General features: G+C 46.9%; 1 protein-coding gene across 1 annotated transcript in view; it reads right to left on the reverse strand.

Moving 5' to 3' along the window:
* Positions 1-579: 579 nt before the first annotated feature.
* Positions 580-16,913, reverse strand: part of mogat2 (monoacylglycerol O-acyltransferase 2) — a gene marked incomplete at both ends in the record, with an annotated part of 98,190 nt that continues 81,856 nt past the window's right edge. Inside the window, 2 exons of the mRNA XM_084319680.1 lie at positions 580-734; positions 15,233-15,432. Of these exons, the coding sequence (XP_084175806.1) occupies positions 580-734; positions 15,233-15,432 (355 nt within the window). The remainder of the gene's footprint in view (positions 735-15,232; positions 15,433-16,913) is intronic.

The raw sequence follows: 16,913 nt of genomic DNA on the forward strand, positions 1-16,913 counted from the left end.
AAACTTTCAATGTGAATGGTTGATTTTAATTTCAAGGACTTTTTAAGCACCTTGTTAAAACATTTGCTGTTTTCAAGGAATTCCAGGAATTTAAATCAAGCACTTTAATTAAGCACTTCAAGGACCTTGTGCGAACCCTGACAGTGCTACATACTGGGCATTGTGTTATGTACCAAGAACAAGTACATTGATGTGAATTGTTCCCACAAGCCATAAAACAGCTCTTTAGTTGCTCGTCTCTTGCAGTTGAAGTTCACTGGACTGAAGTGTGGATCCTCGTGCTGTTTATGTCTCTGGTTTGTGGGCTGATTAGAGTTTATTTACACACAGTATAACCTTTAAGTAAATAGGCGGGTCAATTAATAACAATGGCAGCAATTATAGCTTCTGTCGGGCTACAAAAAGCTATACCCTGCAGAATCAGGTTTGGGTTTGGACAGAGTGGTTTTTGGGTTGGGTTGGGTTGGGTGAGGTTAACATGTTCAGGCCTGCGTCAATCTCTTGCGTCAAAGTGTTCTGAGCAGCTTCTTCTTCTGCAATAAATAGGTATGAAGCTCCATCGCTTCTTCTGCGTCCAGCTCAGATGAAGGTGAGGTGTGTATCTTTGTCCACACCATAGTTCTCCTTGTGCTCGTCAAACAGCGTGCTGAGCGCATCCATGTACCGTTGGTGGAGGATGTTGAGGTCCTCTACTGTAGGCTTCTCGTTCTTCACCACCTTGATTGGTTTTCCCACTGCCAAGAAGGTCAAAGGGCAGGATATTAGGGTCAACATCATTGTACTTTTATGATTCTCAATATCTTAACAATTTGTTTTGGTTGTATGCCTACTGCTTATCTAAGCGATGAGGATGTTTATCGGTGTGTGCTAGCAAAAAACCCAGACAGACTATGTCCTTTTTATAGGGTGTTGGTTGCAGCAGACTGATGATGCAAGACTCAACCCAGAGTTCACTCTCTCCCTCCCTTTGGCCTTTTAACAAATGGACAAATTCTGCTCTCTCTGGCCAATACAACTCTCATTTACAGTTTATTGACATTAAATAGTTTTGCCAAAACCAACAGTTGGTTGTGAAATACATACATATTGATCTCTTTTAGTTTCCCAGCGGAACTAAAGCAAGATAGCCAGGCTCTGGGAAGAACAGAATTGTAACTGGCATTACATAATCATGTAATGATTTCAGCCGTGCTGAAATACAACTGTATTTCAATAGTTACAGAAAACAATTTGGGTGGGACTCTATTACAAATTTTAATCGAATTAATTCGAGACTTTATAATGAATCAAAATTAATCGCATATCAATATTTGATGCGAAAAGCAACACTTTTCAATTAAAATGAATTTTGGTATACGAGTAAATCAATGAATATACATTATACATATATTTAAGCAGCAAAATCCTGTATTAGCTACTACACAGACCAACAGATCAATGACATTTTTAACAACGTTTTTAAACAATTTTAGGAAATAATATATATTATAGCGCAAAGGACCTTTTGTAAACTCAAGCACTTTCGAGGTAAAAGTTAAACACAGTACTTTCAAGTACATTCCAGAACAGTTGACCATTGGGAAAAAAAACTCTTGATTGATCTCAATTTCTCTTATTTTTTATAATTTTTTTATGAACAAACCAGACTAAGAAAAAAAGTAATTTGCAATTTATTATACTTTATACTTATAGCACATGAGTCTGGTCTCCTTTGAAAGGTAACATTCTTACACAATAAAGAAAAATCATCATGCGATTAAATGCATAATTTTTTTTTACTTTTTAATTCTTTCTGTAGTTAATTAATCTAAATTAATGCGATAAAGTCCCAGCCCTAAAAAAATGCATCTACCGGGGACAGATTACCGATAAAACATGGATTATTTTGAAGGATTACATTTTTTATTAAAGAATATAAAATAAATAGTTTATATTTTATTATATTAACAAGTTTGAATAAGAGTAGGGTAAAGGCTTTGTGAAAACACCCAACGTCTAGTAACGTCGCCGACCGACTTTCCTGAAGGAGGGCGAAATAACTGAAAACTTAAAGGACAAACAGAACCCAACTGCTCCTTCAGATCCCCGTTTCCAGACAGCACAGAGCATGATTTAACCCTTTCACTACTGTTGTGAAGGGCCAGATTAAACCGAATATATATATTTATTTATATATATATATTTAATTGTATTTGTATATTCTCTAATATTCCCTGATATCCCTTGTATATTCCTTGTACAATATGCATTGAATAAGGCCAAGTTCGCCTACCATCGGTATTGAGACATCGTGTATATTAATATTTGAATAGTCATATTTGGCACTATATCGTCGAGTTGGACGTAGTCTATTAAGCTAATAATAGTCTGTTAATATATAGTGCTTCGTGCGGTGAGAATACTACCGTAGTCAGTACACCATCGTTTCGGGCAGAGAACTGGCTGCTTACCCAGGGTGGTTGACCCCATGTGAAGCTGCACCCGAGGAGCCCCAGAGCCGACGAGCGAGTGGACCTGTATACCGGATTATTCTACCGACGACAGCCCGCCTTCCCAGGCACGGATTATGCTTTGTATACTTTGATTATTCCATGGATAAAGACCCCCGACACTGCCGTGTGTTGGAACCCCCCCCCCCCCTGGAGAGGACGCAAGGTGAGGAGACGCTCTGCAAGACGAGGTCGCTTCACGTCTCTCCCCCGTGGACCGGAGAGAGCCGGCCCACAAAGAGTCCACCTGCTTTCATCTGTGGTCCAAGGATCGCCGGCGCATTGAACGGCACTACAGTGGGTTCACCTGGGATACCCTTGGCCGGACGAGGCAGCCGGATTCTACCCCCCCCCCCCCTCCTACTCCTGTCGGCTTACAAGCGACCGGATTAACCCCCCCTTAGTGTATCTAGTATATAATCATTAAAGTATCATTGCTGTTATTCCTTAACTATTCCAGGTCGTATATTTACCACCTGCGCCATCAGAGATTGGACATTCTCTATTGATATACCGACGAATACTCTTTGCCATAAAAGTGCATACTATTTCAATTCATAAATGTAATTAAGTGATTAAGTGCTTGCTCTACACACCATTGCTGTGTAGTAATAAACGCATACTTCGACTTCGTACATTTGTGTTGGATCCGTTTCATCTACGTGAGAGTGTTTATGATAATATATTTATGCCGTGTACTGGGTGGCCGAATATTAAGTACAAAGGTAGTGGTAGTAAGTATCATATCTAGTAATACAGTCAGGGAATTGTACCCCTCAGTTACAATTGGTCCTTCGAGCCGGAGGGTAATCAGTGTAATATTAATATAGTGTTATTAATATTGAAATGGCCTATGATGAACACTCCACGAAACGATCCTCCTAACCAACGCCCGCAGCGCGAACGACGGCTCCCTCAGTACTTAGAGGCTTACGCTGTCAGTCAACAACCTAGTCCTCTACTAACAGTAAACGCGGTAAAACTAGAAAGTAAAAGTATGTCTAACCCCAACGCCCAGACTACCCCGACCATAGAGGCCCCTACGGGCTCTAATGTAACTGACCAAGTTCACGGTGGGGACCAGTGGGAACCAGACATGACTTCACACCCCGCCAGTACTGAAGAAGTAGTCCCCGATGAGTCCCGGGAGGAATACAACGCTACCGAGAGAGAACTCGGCACGGAAGAAGACGGGGAGAGCACCGTGGAGATAGAGCTCCAAGGCTCCGCAAGGAGTACCCCGAGGGAAGGCTCCCCTATACAACCGCCTTCTCCCAGCGAGGCAGAGAGGACCCTACAGCAGGCCTTCCTCATCAGCCTGAACGCCGCTGCTGAACGCGACCGACTGCAGATCCAGCAGCGAAGCGAACACGAGCAGATACGTCTAGAAATAAGACGCATTCAGATGGAAGAGAATGTGGCCCGAGAACGAGCCGGTGCTCAACGGGACGCAGCGCGCGACAGACAGCAGTCGCAACTAATAGAACAGCTGATCAGACGGACAACACCCTCTCCCTCCGCCAGAGGCTCCAGGAACTCGTCTAGACACACCTCCAGGGCGGCATCCCCTAGCCGAGTAAACAACCCTGAACTTGACCAACAGACGAGGTCTATACCCCCCACAGACCACCTCCCCCCACCGGTCCAAGCGAGACCTAGCAACCGGGAAGGAGCAGCATATCCTGTGGAGAGGCTAAACCAGAGACTACAAGCACTGGATGACCTAACTGAAGACGAAGAGGAAGAGGAGGAGAACCACGCCCGAAGACAGCACAGTACTCTACCGGACCAGGAGGTCCGGTACAGCCCAGGCTATACTCCCGCGGAGCTGCGCTACAGACCCCCGACTCTATACACGGGTGAGCACGACGCACGACCCGCACCGAGGAACAGCACCTGGACAAGCGGGCCATGGTACACTGCCGGTACCAGCCCATACCAAGGAGCGGGAGGAGACTCGCCTAGGAGGCCTCTCCCCCAACGCTCGCCGATGTATCCACAGTCAGCGTCATACATTGGCACGCCTATGGTACCCGACTTCACCCAAGAGAACCGGGCCCAGTATACAGAACTCCGCATGTGTCTGGAGACCATGTTGGTGGATGTATTGGATGAACTCCACAAATACGCCATCCTACTGAAGCACTTAAAGGTGCCCCGCGCACATAATATAGCGCTCGCCTACGCGACTTCCACCACCCCATACACAGCAGCGCTGGTAGCACTGGACCAGAGGTATGGGCGCATATGGGATTACGTGATCCAGGAGATCCGACACATCGACCGCTTACCCCCAGCAATAGACAATCGAGCACTGGACGACCTGTCCATCAGAGTGCAGTCCCTGGTAGGGATGTTGGGAGCGCAAAGAGAGAAGGGGAGGCATGAACTTTACGCCAACTCAAATGTGGAAAGGATTCTGGAAAAGCTGCCGCCCGCTCGTCAGGAGCGCTTTAGGCGGCAGAGGGACCACAGAGACCCGAATGGCCCCGAACCGAACCTCCTCGATCTAGCAGACTTCCTGGCGAGAGAAGTCAGCAGCCTACGGCTAGATACATTCGGACGGAGCACCCCTGGCTCCAGAGAAGGAACCAGACGACTAAATGATGGAAGAAGATCGGTGACTGTGATGCACCAATCGGAGTCAGTACCGAGCAGCAGGAGCCACAGTACCCCCTCCAGAACGGAGAAGTGGAAGATAGTGTGCCCCTACTGTGAGAAAGAACACTGGCTAGCGCAATGTGACTCCTTCCCCAAGCTGAACGCGGAGGAAGCAGGTCAATGGATAAAGTCCAACAAGCGCTGTTTTCGCTGTGCGCGCTCACACATGGCAGCCGAATGCCGCTTAAAGAAAAGGTGCACCAAGTGCGATGGAGCCCATCTGGACATACTTCACGACAGTAACAGACGGCGCCCTTCACCCGCACCATCCAGCCGCAAAGCGAGCGTCATGTACATCGATCCCGCCAGCAGCAGTGGAGCCCGAGTACTCCTAAAAGTAGTGCGTGTGACACTAAGCTACCAGAATAAAGTCCTGGACACTTACGCCGTCCTCGATGACGGGTCAGAGAAGACCCTGCTACTCGCCTCCGCTGCGGCCCAGCTAGGGCTGCGGGGAAGCGAAACCCAAATGACAATTCGGACAATAAGACGAGATTTGAAGACGATAAAGGGCGAGAATGTCTCATTCTCTATCGCAGCAAGCGGCCAGCCTGAGCGACGGTACCAGATTGCAGACGCTTTCACCAGCCAAGAAATAGGACTGTCGCGGTACACATACCCCGTCGCCAAGCTGATGGAGAAATATGTACATCTGCGCAAGTTACCGATCCCGCTCATAGACAATGCTATGCCGACCCTGTTGATAGGCTCCGACCATGCAGACCTCATTGTCCCGATAGACCGGGTTCATACCGGACCCCGAGGCTGTCCTGCAGCAGTCGAGACCCGTTTGGGATGGACTCTCCAAGGCCCGCTCGCCAAATCTCTCAACCGAAGTACAGCCACTAGATGTCTCCACTCCCGAGTCACAGAGGGAGAAACCGCACTCCTGCAACACGTAGAGCGGCTATGGACCTTGGAACAAATGCCCTTTAAGAACGGAAAGAAAGACATTCGCTCTAAAGATGACATTTACGCCATTCACCTCCTCGAGACAGGGACCAAGAGAGTCCCGGTCAACGGCGTGTTGAGATACGCCACGCCACTCCTGCGGCGAGAAGGAATGCCTACTTTCCACGCCAAGACAGACGCCACAGAACGGTACCTGCTGAACACGGAGCGGCGCTTAGCCAAGAACCCCGCCCAAGAGAGTGTATACCGCGCTGAGATTGAGAAGCTCATCACAGCGGGACACGTCACAAAGATGGACATTAAAGAGGCTGACCAGACCACTGAATCGTGGTACGTGCCCCACCACAAGGTCCATCACAACGGTAAAGACCGCATAGTATTTAACTGCAGCTACCAGATCGGATCCCAAAATCTAAATAAAGAGTTACTGCCCGGTCCCACACTCGGCCCCTCCCTACTCGGCGTTCTACTCCGCTTCCGCCAGGAAAAGGTGGCCATCAGCGGGGACATTAAAGGAATGTTCCTGCAGGTGAGATTAGTAGAGGCGGACAAGCCCCTGTTACGGTTCCTATGGAGAGAGAAGCCAGGAGATGAGCACCCAGCCATCTACCAATGGGAAGTCCTCCCCTTCGGAACGACGTGCAGCCCCTGCTGTGCTACATTTGCACTACAGAAACATGTAGCAGAGGACCCAGCAGCGGACGAAGAGGTCCGACACAGCGTAAAGAACAGCTTCTACGTAGACAACTGTCTACAAAGCCTTTCAACCCAAGAAGAAGCCGAGGCTCTCCTGATTAAACTCTGCGCCTCATTGATCAAAGGCGGCTTTGATCTCAGGCAGTGGGCCAGCAGCGATCCGCTAGTACTGCGCAGCCTCTCCTCCGAGGACAAGGCAGCCAGCAGCGAGACCTGGATGGCTACAATCCCGGGAGAAGCCCAGGAGATGACCCTGGGATTGGTGTGGCGATTCAAAACAGATTCGCTTCACTACAGACACAAGCCCCTGACTACGGAGCAGGGAAGGCCGGCGGCGGCGCCGACCACCAGACGGAGTGTGTACACAACACTCGCCCGACAATATGACCCGCTAGGATGTATTCTACCGTACACCACCAGGGCAAAAATGATTGTACGAGCATTGTGGGACAAGGACCAGGGCTGGGACGACCCCATTTCCGCACACCTTGCATCCACCTGGAGAGAGTGGGAGATGGAGCTCCACTCACTCCCAGGCGTTAATATGCGCCGAAGCTACTTCCCACCCACGGTGAGGCCAGAGACATGTAAAATGGACTTACACGTCTTCAGTGACGCCTCAGAGGTCGCATACGGATCAGTAGCCTACTTACGGGCCCAAGACCAGGGGGGAGAGATCTACACAGCATTTGTCCTCGCCCGCTCGAGAATAGCCCCACGCAAGCAACAATCTATCCCACGTCTAGAGCTCTGCGCAGCCCTAGCCGGAGCGCACCTAGCCACGCTCATCCAACGTGAGCTCACCATACCGGTGTCTAGAACAATCCTGTGGTCAGATTCCACGACGGTACTCGCCTGGATCAAATCGGACTCATGCAAGTACAAAGTCTTCGTGGGAGTCAGAGTCACCGAGATTCAAGACTTAACCGAAGAGTTAACCGGAGAAACAGAGTGGCGCTACGTTGATACAAAACAGAACCCAGCTGACGTCATCACCCGGGGGATCCCCCTGGATGACCTCACCCGTCGCAATGTCTACAGTGACGGCCCCGCATTCCTAAGACTCCCGGAAGGACAGTGGCCCATGCCTATCCCGAGGGAAGCAAGTCCAGAGGAGGTGGAAAATAAGAAGTCTGTGTTCTGTGGATTGAGCACCGTAGCCTCCACCGACCCTAACATAGACGATTGCACGTCCATAGAGAGTGCACAACAAAGAACATTCCTGCGGTACCACCCGGAGTGCAAGTCCCCCGCTGATATGTCAGCAGCTAACTACGAGGAAGCAGAATTGCTTCTACTGCAGCGAGCCCAGAGAGACTCGTTCCCCGATGAATTGGCCTGTCTACAGGGAGGAAAGCCCGTCCCATCCGACAGCAGATTAATTCATCTGGCCCCCGAGAGCGACGCTCATACCCTCATCAGAGTGGGTGGTCGCCTACGCAGAGCCCCCAATCTACCGGATGACATTAAATACCCGATCGTATTGAACAGCCGACACAAGGTCACAGAGCTGATTATAAAGAAATACGATGAGGATGTACATCACGCAGGAGCAGAAAGAGTCTTCGCGGAAATCAGACGTCGTTACTGGATCCTACAAGGAAGAGAGGCGGTACGACGCTTCCAGCGAACATGTCTAGACTGCCGCAAGTGGCGCGCGCAGCCCAGCATACCAAGGATGGCTGACCTTCCTCCATGTCGCCTCCGAATCGGTGACAAGCCATTCCACTCAACGGGTATGGACTGCTTTGGCCCGCTGCACATAAAGAAAGGAAGAGGAACCGAGAAGCGGTGGGGTATTGTATTCAAATGCATGACCACCAGAGCGATACACATCGAGCTTCTCCCGACCATGAGCACAGACTCATTCCTTATGGCCTTCCGAAGATTCACATCACGGAAAGGAAGACCGTCTACCCTATTGTCCGATCATGGGACAAACTTCAAAGGCGGCGAAAGAGAGCTGAGAGAGAGCTTCCAAGCTATGGGCCCAGAACTTAAGACCCATCTCGCTCCGGCACAGGTTGATTTCCAATTCAACCCCCCAAACGCACCCCACTTCGGTGGCACTTGGGAACGAGAAGTGCGCTCCATAAAGACAGCCCTGTACGCAGTACTTGGGGCCCAGACTGTGGCGGAAGAAGTCCTAATGACAGTCCTCACGGAGATTGAGGGAGTACTTAACTCGAAGCCCCTCGGATATGTCTCCAGTGATGTGGCGGATATCGACCCAGTTACCCCCAACACACTCCTGATGGGGCGGCTAGATCCTGCATTACCCCAGACAATGTACCGGCCTGAAGAAGCGAACGGCCGACGAATGTGGAGGTACAGCCAAGTATTAGCCGACAAGTTTTGGAACAGTTTCCTACTGCACTACCTACCGTCTCTACAGACCCGCCAGAAGTGGGTAAAGGAGAGAGACAATTTGACAGAAGGAACAGTCGTCATGATTATTGATCAATCACTGCCCAGAGCTATGTGGCCGGCCGGCCGCGTAAGCAAAGTGATCACCGGTGCCGACGGCAAGGTCCGAGCAGCTGAAGTGCTCGTCCAGGGTCGCACTTACACCCGTCCCGTGGCGAGGCTCATAGAACTGCCTCGACTCCCAGACACAATCGATGATGACCATGACCCTACAACCCTATGACTTTGTGAAGTTGACTGACCCCTACAGCAAACCCTTATGTGTAAATAGACAACGCGATTAATCTGTCTCTGTTTAACTGATTAGGTCTGGGACCTATTCAGGGGGTGGCTGTTGTGAAGGGCCAGATTAAACCGAATATATATATTTATTTATATATATATATTTAATTGTATTTGTATATTCTCTAATATTCCCTGATATCCCTTGTATATTCCTTGTACAATATGCATTGAATATCCATTCTAGCCTACTGAACATCCCATAATAGTCTCCATTCTACTATTGGTCGAGACCTTGGTGCCAGGCTGCCATACCCCTCAGACCCAGTTCAAACGTACCGCTCCACATGTACGAACAAGTCCTAGTTCCGCGTAGGAATCTGGCTACCGCACCACTAATGGGACTATTTGTTCATAGTGCGTATATATACTGCGCTACTAAAGTAGGACTTTCTTTTCAGTCCAGTTTCTTACCCTCCAATAGAGTCACAGACGTAAAGCCTCCCCGCGACGCCACGTGTGGGAGTAAGGCCAAGTTCGCCTACCATCGGTATTGAGACATCGTGTATATTAATATTTGAATAGTCATATTTGGCACTATATCGTCGAGTTGGACGTAGTCTATTAAGCTAATAATAGTCTGTTAATATATAGTGCTTCGTGCGGTGAGAATACTACCGTAGTCAGTACACCATCGTTTCGGGCAGAGAACTGGCTGCTTACCCAGGGTGGTTGACCCCATGTGAAGCTGCACCCGAGGAGCCCCAGAGCCGACGAGCGAGTGGACCTGTATACCGGATTATTCTACCGACGACAGCCCGCCTTCCCAGGCACGGATTATGCTTTGTATACTTTGATTATTCCATGGATAAAGACCCCCGACACTGCCGTGTGTTGGAACCCCCCCCCCTGGAGAGGACGCAAGGTGAGGAGACGCTCTGCAAGACGAGGTCGCTTCACGTCTCTCCCCCGTGGACCGGAGAGAGCCGGCCCACAAAGAGTCCACCTGCTTTCATCTGTGGTCCAAGGATCGCCGGCGCATTGAACGGCACTACAGTGGGTTCACCTGGGATACCCTTGGCCGGACGAGGCAGCCGGATTCTACCCCCCCCCCCCCTCCTACTCCTGTCGGCTTACAAGCGACCGGATTAACCCCCCCTTAGTGTATCTAGTATATAATCATTAAAGTATCATTGCTGTTATTCCTTAACTATTCCAGGTCGTATATTTACCACCTGCGCCATCAGAGATTGGACATTCTCTCATAAAAGTGCATACTATTTCAATTCATAAATGTAATTAAGTGATTAAGTGCTTGCTCTACACACCATTGCTGTGTAGTAATAAACGCATACTTCGACTTCGTACATTTGTGTTGGATCCGTTTCATCTACGTGAGAGTGTTTATGATAATATATTTATGCCGTGTACTGGGTGGCCGAATATTAAGTACAAAGGTAGTGGTAGTAAGTATCATATCTAGTAATACAGTCAGGGAATTGTACCCCTCAGTTACAACTACCACACTACAGACGGTTAACCCTTTCACTACCACACTACAGAAGGTTAACCATCTGTAGTGTGGCAGTGAAAGGGTTAACCTTCTGTAGCGTGGTTGTGAAAGGGTTAACCCTTTGTCGCGTGGCAGTGAAAGGGTTATTAACTTTCTGTATTGTCGCAGTGAAAGGGTTAACCATTTTGGTAGTGTGGTAGTGAAAGGGTTAAAAAAACATTGTGTTGCAGGCGTGTCACAAATTTCACTGAATGGGGTAAGTCCAATGTGTATCCTCCTGCTAATCGTTTACAGGCTAATGTACTTTTGTACATTGTGTGTGTGTGTGTGTGTGTGTGTGTGTGTGTGTGTGTGTGTGTGTGTGTGTGTGTCCGCCTGCCTGCCTGCCTGCCTGCCTGCCACCCACCCACCCACCCACCCACCCACCTGGGGGAGAGAGAATCTAAAGCTGCAGTTATGGACTTTGTGGTGTCAAAGGCTCTGTATCTTCTACATTATTCTATTTCTATGGTTATGGGCTTTAGGCTACTACAGCAGTTTTGGACTTTGATTGATTGATTGAAAACTTTATTAACAGATTGCAGAATGGGTACAGTACAGCTCAATACATACAATTGTTAAGGGGATGCAGACCAGAGAAAGACTTTCGTCTTGTTTACATCAGGGTCCCCCATTTTCAATTCATCATAACCAGGGCCGCCTCAGGGGGTGTGCGAGCAGTGCGGTCGCACAGGGCCTCGCGGGAAGGGGGGCCTTGCAAAATAATATTAAAAAAAAAATTTATTTATTTTTTTTATTTTTTTTTTTTTTTATTTTTTTGCGAGGCCCCCCTTCCCGCGAGGCCCTTTTTCATCACAGACCTAAAATCTAGTTTTGCTTATATGCTTATATATTTCACATTAGACACGTTTGTAGAATGTGTCTGACTTCCTGCCTCTGCGGCTCTGCAGACTGCAGTTTTCCGGTTTCTGCGGATTTGCTGCTCTACAGATTTTAGGATAGTGTTTCCGGCCCGTCCGCCGTAATACCAAATAGAAGAAGAAGACACGACACGAGGTAGATAATTCAGCGCTATTCAGAGGAGCGAGGCGAGTGGATGTCTTTTCAAAAGCCGCATGGATCAGAAGAAATTACACCGTGGGCCAAGAAAGTCTCCTTCCAACTTTACCATTGGCGCCGGATTGATACTGCGTTATGGTGAGTCAACCTATGATTATATTCCCGCCGTGGACCTATGCTCTCTTTCTCTCTCTCTGGAGCCAAACTGGTCGACTAGCTAATATAGTACTACTAGTAGCTAACTGTGTGTGCCTGGTGTCAGCGCCTGTATTGCTTTTCTCATGTTGTAGTTTCAGTGGTAGTGCGTTAGCTCATGGTTAGCGACAGCCGGGTTGAGCTAACTGGCTAACTGATAGCATCAAAGTAACGTGCGCAGCCAGCAGCTAACGTCGTAGCTAGCTGCCGGCTAGCTGCCGGCTGCGCACGTTACTTTGATGCCATCAGTTAGCCTAGGCTAGAGTTAGCTGTTAGCTTGTGCTACGAGTCGACCATTGACATTAGCCGTGAGAATAGCAGGGGGTTCTGGCTTATTTTGTCCCGCCAGCGAGAGGCCTTTCGTCAACGTGGAGACCTGTGTTGCGGCCTTTCGCCCTGCGTTCCTTTTGTGCAGGTAAGATTAATGAAAATGTCATGACATTACCCCACTCTTCCTTCCTTCCCCTCCCGAATGTTTTGTTAATAACGATGTTTTTTTCCAGGCAAAACATATGCTACTTCACAACATTTGGAGATACGACATGTGCTGTGTGTGAATGTCTTGGTCGCTTGTGTAGCTTGGGTAGCGTTGGGCCGTTGGCCAAAGCTGTGTGTGGCCTGGTGTCACAGTACCTGGCTAGCCTATTTAGCTGATGTCGGCCATTGGCTCCTTGCTGCTTTGGTTTCTCTGGTATAGACCCTCTTCTTGTTGGATTTAAGTGTTGATCTTTGTCCTTTTGGATCTCTCATACATGCTCTAGTCTCTCTCTAACACACACACACATGACAAACACACATGTTCTCTCTCTCTCTCTCTCTCTTTCTAACACACACAGTCTGCCTATGGTGGCCTTTCTCGATGGCTAGGCTGTGCTCAAGGATCTTCAGTCACAGTGCTCAGGTATTCTGCCACTGTGTACTCTCTGTTTAGGGCCAAATAGCATTTAAATTTCTTTCCAATGTGTCTCTCTCTCTCTCTCTCTCTCTCTCTCTCTCTCTTGGATTTAAGTGTTGATCTTTGTCCTTTTGAATCTCTCATACATGCTCTAGTCTCTCTCTAACACACACACACATGACAAACACACATGTTCTCTCTCTCTCTCTCTCTTTCTAACACACACAGTCTGCCTATGGCGGCCTTTCTCGATGGCTAGGCTGTGCTCAAGGATCTTCAGTCACAGTGCTCAGGTATTCTGCCACTGTGTACTCTCTGTTTAGGGCCAAATAGCATTTCAATTTCTTTCCAATGTCTCTCTCTCTCTCTCTCTCTGTACACTGTATATTGACTGTAGAACGGGAGCTCTCTCTCGCTCTCTCTTTTGCTATATGTTGACTGTATCATGCCCCGCCTCGGGCAGCGCTATTATTTAAGAATATGTTGACTGTATAAAAAAAATATATATATATATATATATATATATATATATATATATATATATATATATATATATATATATATATATATATATATATATTTTTTTTTAACCTTTTTTTGGGGGGGGGGGGGGGGGGGGCTCGCGTTAAATCTCGCACAGGGCATCGCATTTCTCCCAGGCGGCCCTGATCATAACATATATGATGGTATCGCGGTACCCGGTATCGCTATCAGCTCTATCGTGAATTTTTCTAAATGTTCAGTTGCTATTGCATGCACTCATCTGTGTTTCACTACACACATGAGTGCATGCTTACCAACTGTCAGTCTGCAACACTACTATCACCGACATCTAAGAAGGGAGATCCCCCCTTGAATGGCCCTTCTAAGGTTTCTCTCCTCCACACTGCCTGTGGGGTTGGGTAGGAGGGGTGGGTGGGGGACACTGTACAACTGTACTCTGTACATTGGGATATTGACAAAACCATACTTGGTAATTTACTGTACATTGGAGGGGGTTGGGTTAGGACATTTACAGGGTCCAGTTTCGAATTGCAGTCTCCCGTAGGTGTTCTTTGAAAGTGATTCACATTCCTTTACAGCTTTGGGTAGGGCGTTCCACATTGATGTGGCATAATTGCGAAACGTGTTTAGTCCCTTGTTTGAGCCGAATCTGGGTTTAACATGATTTGTGGAGCTCCCTCTGGTGTTGTGATCGTGGTATTCACTGACCTTTGGGAAGTATTTTGACATGTACATGGGTACCTTGGTCGTGTAGTGTATCTTGTAGACCAGGCCCATTGCAAGTTGTCGTCTACTCTAAGCCATCCTAGGCTGTCAAAGTGGGCAGGGGTGAGGTGGGTTCTAGGAGTAAGGTCAAGCAGTAGTCTGACCAGTTTGTTTTGAGATGTTTGTAATTTTGTTTTTAGTGCCTTTGAGGTGCTTTGGTACCATGAGGTGCAAGCATAGTCGTAGTACCCTTGAATGAGTGCTCCTGCCAGAGTCTTAAGGGTATTCTTGTTTACCAGAGAGGAGATCCGGTACAAGAATCGAGTTTGTTGACTTTTTTTATTACATTGGATGCCATTTTGTCACAGGAAAGATTTGCCTCTAGGATAGAACCCAGGTAGGTAATTTCCTCTTTCCTTGTGACAATTTTGCTCTATACATGGACTTTATGCTGATGGGCAACTACAAGGTCACTTGAGGGATTTTGAAATGCCCGGGGAAACTATTAACTCTTACAAGTCTCCTGGCCTATCAGTTTGTGATAGATTATTAGTTACTGGGTATTTCAAAGTACCTCATATTTGGTACCATTTTGAAGCTAACAACTAGGGCTTTCCAATGATATAAAATAAGTGTATGATTATCATCATTTGTATTATTATGATTCATATGTAGTTGCACTTGAACTTGTTGAAATTAAACTTTGAAGATAAACATTTTCAAGCACTTTCCTTACTTGTTTGAAATGTATGTGAATGGAATGTAGACAATCTTGTTGGCAATATAGAACAGCTGACAGATTAGAAATAGCATCTATTGAATTAATTAATGACAACTATACACTACTTGTGATTTTGCCATGTGTATTAATAGTTGTCTTATTATGTATAGGTTACTAATAATTATTTAATAAATATGAATGAACCCCAATCCCAGTTTTTACAGTGTACTTACCCACTGTATGGATGGGTTTCCTATAGGGCATAAGGCCAAAGGAGTACTGGAAAATGCCACGTGCGTGGAAGAGAGGCAGGGAGATACCCATGATGCTCTGCAGCCTTTCCTGTACCGATCGAAGCCATGTGCCTTTTGGGTTGTCCACTTGGTCATACACCTCGTTCTCTCCAAAGGAAAAGGCTGGCACCAGATGAGCACTGAGAAGAAGATTTGTTTTTCATTTTAGCGACATGACCCAGTGTTTCTATTCCTCATGTCAAAAACATCCTTAGCACCTGTGTCTACTTATAACTATCTGTAAAGAAGAAAAAAATAACTTTGTTTTAACATGTATTTCCAAGAGACGCACAAGTGTAGTTTAGATTATCTACAAACTACAACTTGTAGCCACATCATAGACGGAGCTATTTATTAACAATAAAGGGTAATAAATGGCTCTGGTCGTAGCGTCATATACGTCATCATAGGTACCTAGCCAACCAACCATCATGCTAACATATTGCTGCTAGCGTAGTGTTAAATGAAAATAAGCTAAGGTAGCTAGCGGTTAGTTGTATGCTTGAAGGGGACTAGTGACTTCTCTGGAAATGTAGTTTCATAAAATATGAGTAGAATATCCTAATTTCAGCCTTAAATGAATACATGATTATCACAATTTCTTTTTTTGTATTATTATTTTATTATTATTTATTTTGAAAACATACTTTATTTTTTACGGATATAGGGTTGGGTACTGAATTCGGTACTTTTAGAGGTACCGACCGAATTACGTCGGTACTACCGAGTAGCAGGGACGTGCACAGGACTTTAGAGGGGCAGGTGCTCAAAGGCTGAAAAGGGCACTACACTTGTGTGTATATATTAACCGAGCGTGCGTAGCGCGCAAGCACGATTTTTAAGGGCCCTTTTCGGGCGGGGGACCCCCTTTTTATGCTTTTTGGGGGGTTTTGGTGATCAAATATTGAATATTGAACTATAATAATCAGTGCAGGAGCTCACTTATCCTTGAAAGACACTTTTATCACTAACTTAAAAGGCCCATACATCTCCATAAATGTTCAGGGGGGAGGGAATAAGTGCTTACCCTACAGACCCCAAGAAGTGCTGTATATTCTGTATTGTTTAATATAAATGCATTTTTTATTCCAATCCCGATTTGTATTTGAGATTCCCAAATCCCATCGGACTTGACTTCTTCGTGTCCCTCAATGAGTGTAATACCAGCATTCAACTGTATGCGCCACAGCGGTTTTATCATCATTATCATCACCACCCACGCTATGCATAAAATATATAGGTCCGCAGAGAGGCACGCTGAGGAGGCCGTGCAAACTGCAATGGAATATGGGGCATCTCTCTCTCTTTACCTAATATTTTGATTCTATCCTGACATTTTTCAGTTGGAAAGGCAGTCTATATGCGTAACGGTAAAAAAAAAAAATAACATGGCCTCTACAGTATGTGTGCACGTGCCTGCCGAGTAGCGATTCACGTTAGATCAATCGGTGCCACATTTCGGTACCTAAGACTCACCCAGTTAGAAAATAATCCGAATTCCAATGACGTGCAATTGTCATTTCATAAGACACAGACCAGCGCGAGCAACGGGCCCAATGTTTCTAACATGCTTGGCATCCTCGCCATTCCTGTATGTCCACATCGCGGCAAAACCTTAACT

This window comes from Notolepis coatsorum (assembly GCF_963971535.1).
Source record: "Notolepis coatsorum genome assembly, chromosome: 8".
Taxonomy (NCBI): Eukaryota; Metazoa; Chordata; class Actinopteri; order Aulopiformes; family Paralepididae; genus Notolepis; species Notolepis coatsorum.